General features: G+C 51.0%; 1 protein-coding gene across 1 annotated transcript; it reads right to left on the bottom strand.

The window, feature by feature from the left end:
- Positions 1-329: 329 nt before the first annotated feature.
- LOC142445774 (endoplasmic reticulum mannosyl-oligosaccharide 1,2-alpha-mannosidase-like) lies at positions 330-2,159 on the bottom strand. The gene has a single exon (XM_075547686.1). The coding sequence runs from the start codon at positions 2,157-2,159 to the stop codon at positions 330-332; it is 1,830 nt and encodes a 609-aa protein (XP_075403801.1).
- Positions 2,160-2,975: the final 816 nt, after the last annotated feature.

Genomic DNA, 2,975 nt, shown 5'->3' with positions numbered 1-2,975 from the left:
ATCACGGCCTAAAGAAATGCATGAACATGGGTTAAAATCCCACCAGCATCGGCCTGCAAAGCTCATCCCCAGATGTCCTAGGCTCAGTCTGTCCCCCTGGACTTGCCATCATCAGCTTGCACATGGAACATCTGGGGCTCACAGTATCTCTGGCTGCGTGCCCCCATAACCAAAGTTCAAAGGATGCCTAATTTATCCTTAAGCAATTGATTTGCCAATCTATAATCTTTAAGAAAGAGCTAAAAATTCTACTCTATGCAATGCTCAGCCAAGAAAACGCTCGCGACTGGGAGCTGTCACACTTCTACTTACATTGATTTTCTAAGCCTTTAAGCTGTATTCCAGATGGGCAGGGGGTGAGCCTCGGTGTTAAATACGTATTGGTCAAGGTTCAACAAGTCCGTGTCGTCAGAAAAAAGAAGATACATGTACTTCAGAGTTTCTGCTAGAAAGAAACTTTCCATATGGTCAAGTAGGACTGGATTCTGAACATTATAGATAGAAGAATAGCCACCGGAAGGGATTCGGCTATGCTTGTTGAAGCCCTGGAGGATATTCCAGCCCCAGTCCTGGTACTTCTTGTCCCCAGTCAACCGGTACAGATAGAACAAGCTCTCCACCGTCTCTGGCCGCAGCACATTGAAATTGTCTCGAGTAAGGACCCTCATATTCTTATGGGTGCCTGGGAGGTGATCCTCGTAGTACACAACTTCTGGGCTCAGGCCGGAATTAAACTGCTGATACATCTGGTAGCAGGTCTTCATCAAAGCTTGCGCTAGCTCCATGTGGTCATCATTCAGCCCATGGCGGACACCCAGAGCAAGCGTCCCAGGCAAAAAGCATGCAAAATGCTCCATCCTGGCTTGGAACTGGTCGTTGTGAAGTTCCCCCACAAAAGTCAGCTGCTCAGCCCTATCCGTGTAAAGTAAGTGCTTCTTTATTCCTTTGATGGCTTCCACATAGTCTCCGAGCAGCTGATTGTCTTTCTTCCCTCCTTGGATCCACTGCTTCAGCAGATACTCATAGTAGCTGTCCACATTAGCGCCAACCGTGAAGCTGCCCTCTGACGTGAAAAACCCACTGAAGATATCGATGTTGGTGGGCACCAGTCCGTCCTTCTTGCCAGGCAGGGAATGGATATGCTTCATCACTTCATCCACTGCCTCCTGAAATTTTTCTTTTCCAGTGAGACGAGAGAGTTCTCTGAACTCCAGTTGAATGCTCCCGACTTGGGCCACTGAACTTTGCATGAAAGCTGAGTGCACCTCCCCAGTGGCAAGGTTGACATGGGAATGTGGAAGCTTGGAGTGAGTTTGGAATGCTGGCAGCAGCCGCTCTCCAAGGTCTTCAGCCTTTCCCAGAAATAAGCTGTCTCCGGATAAATTGTAAGCACTCAGAAGCCCACCCAAAACGCGGATTGTGCATTCAAAGACGTTCACGTCCACGTTATTTTGAAAGTTTAACTGCTCCAACACCCATTTCTTGGCTTCTGCAAATTCTTCTTGCAGCCCCATAATCCACATGGTATCCAGAGCATCGATAAGAGTCAGGCCCATGCCAAATACCTCGTTGAAAGATCTGGAGGCAGGCCTGAGCTCATCGTGGCCCCAAGCAAACTCCCGATAGCCTTTCCATGCATGAGAGAAGGCCTTTACCACAGCTGCCTGGCGTTCCGTTGGCGAAGCTGGTTGTTCCTGCCTCCTGACTTGCATTGCCGAATGCTGGACTTTATACACTTCGCCTCTGTCACCCGACTGACGGGCTGGAAGGAGTGTTTTCCTCAAGCTAAGGAGCTTCCTCAGACTGGGACCTTCCTCCTCCTGCTGGGTATCACGCTGTCCTCTATTACTCCTCAGGTCTCTCTGGAGACCTCTGATCTGCCAGCTGGACAGCCTCCCTCGGACATGTTTTTGAAGTATGTGAGGTAAAATCTCTAGGAAATCTCTCAGATCACCGCTTGACCTCTGTGGAGCTATGACATCAGGTGATTTTATGACCGTCCATCCTGAGAAGTCAGGTTCCGACTCCTGCTCTTCTGAGACGGTGCCATCTGGACCTTGCCAGGGATCTTTAACAGCACTGTGCAAAAGGCAGACACAGCCCGCAGTCAGCAAGGCCACGAGAAAGAGCAGAGCATTCTGCCCAAACCGGGTGGACATCCGCCCTCTGCCCCGACACACGAGCAGTAACCAGCACAGGCTGCCCGTGCAGTTCTCGTGGGGACTGTGGATCGCTGGGGTCATCTCTCCAGGTCTGGCTTCGGAGCAGCTAACCGATCCCCTTTCTGGAGTCACACCACAGAAGGACCTGCCCACGCCCAGCCCACACTTTGCACTGGCCGAGCCTCATCGGCTCCTGAGTTCCATTTGGCAACTTTTGAAACTCGACTGAAAGTGGCATTACTTGTCTTGTAGCCCCTGGGCATGATCTGACCCTATCTTCGAGAGCAGTGGCCGGTACTTGCTGTTCTGAGGCTATTTGTGCAGTGAGTTGGAGTAAACCTCCGTGGCCTTCTTTCACACGGGGACGCTTTAATTAAACTCCAAGGAGCTCTGGTGCAATGGCTCTTCAAACTTGAGCTTGGAAATCCCCCTGAGAGCTGATTAAACACACCGCTGGGCCCCACCTCCAGAGATTCGGATTCCGAAGCTAGGAGCAAGAGAGCAGATTGACATTTTGTGAGTCCTTTTCAGGGACTTCCGTGCTGCTGGTGCAGACAACCCCTTGAGACAAAACAGGCGGCATCTGGTCCATGACGACTCAGAGGAGCACCAGGTATGTCAGCGCGGAGCTGTGCTTCCCGGAGTTTTCAGTGATTGATTTCCTGGACGTACATTACCAGGCATTTCTTCTGACGTACCTCTGCTGGGTTCCCACTGACAGCGTTTGCTTTCACAGTTTTCGTTGCCCGGGCATCTTAAGAACCTCTGCTCTAAACCCCCCCCCCACCTGCCCCCCTAGATCTCATGATTCAG

The sequence above is a fragment of the Tenrec ecaudatus genome, chromosome 4 (genome assembly GCF_050624435.1).
Source record: "Tenrec ecaudatus isolate mTenEca1 chromosome 4, mTenEca1.hap1, whole genome shotgun sequence".
Classification (NCBI taxonomy): Eukaryota; Metazoa; Chordata; class Mammalia; order Afrosoricida; family Tenrecidae; genus Tenrec; species Tenrec ecaudatus.
Note: the sequence above shows the minus strand (reverse complement) of the source record. Positions and strands in the feature narration are given on the sequence as shown.

Coding starts and splice junctions, on each gene's coding strand:
- LOC142445774 (XM_075547686.1), bottom strand. CDS start 2,159: ATGTCCACCCGGTTTGGGCAGAATGCTCTGCTCTTTCTCGTGGCCTTG.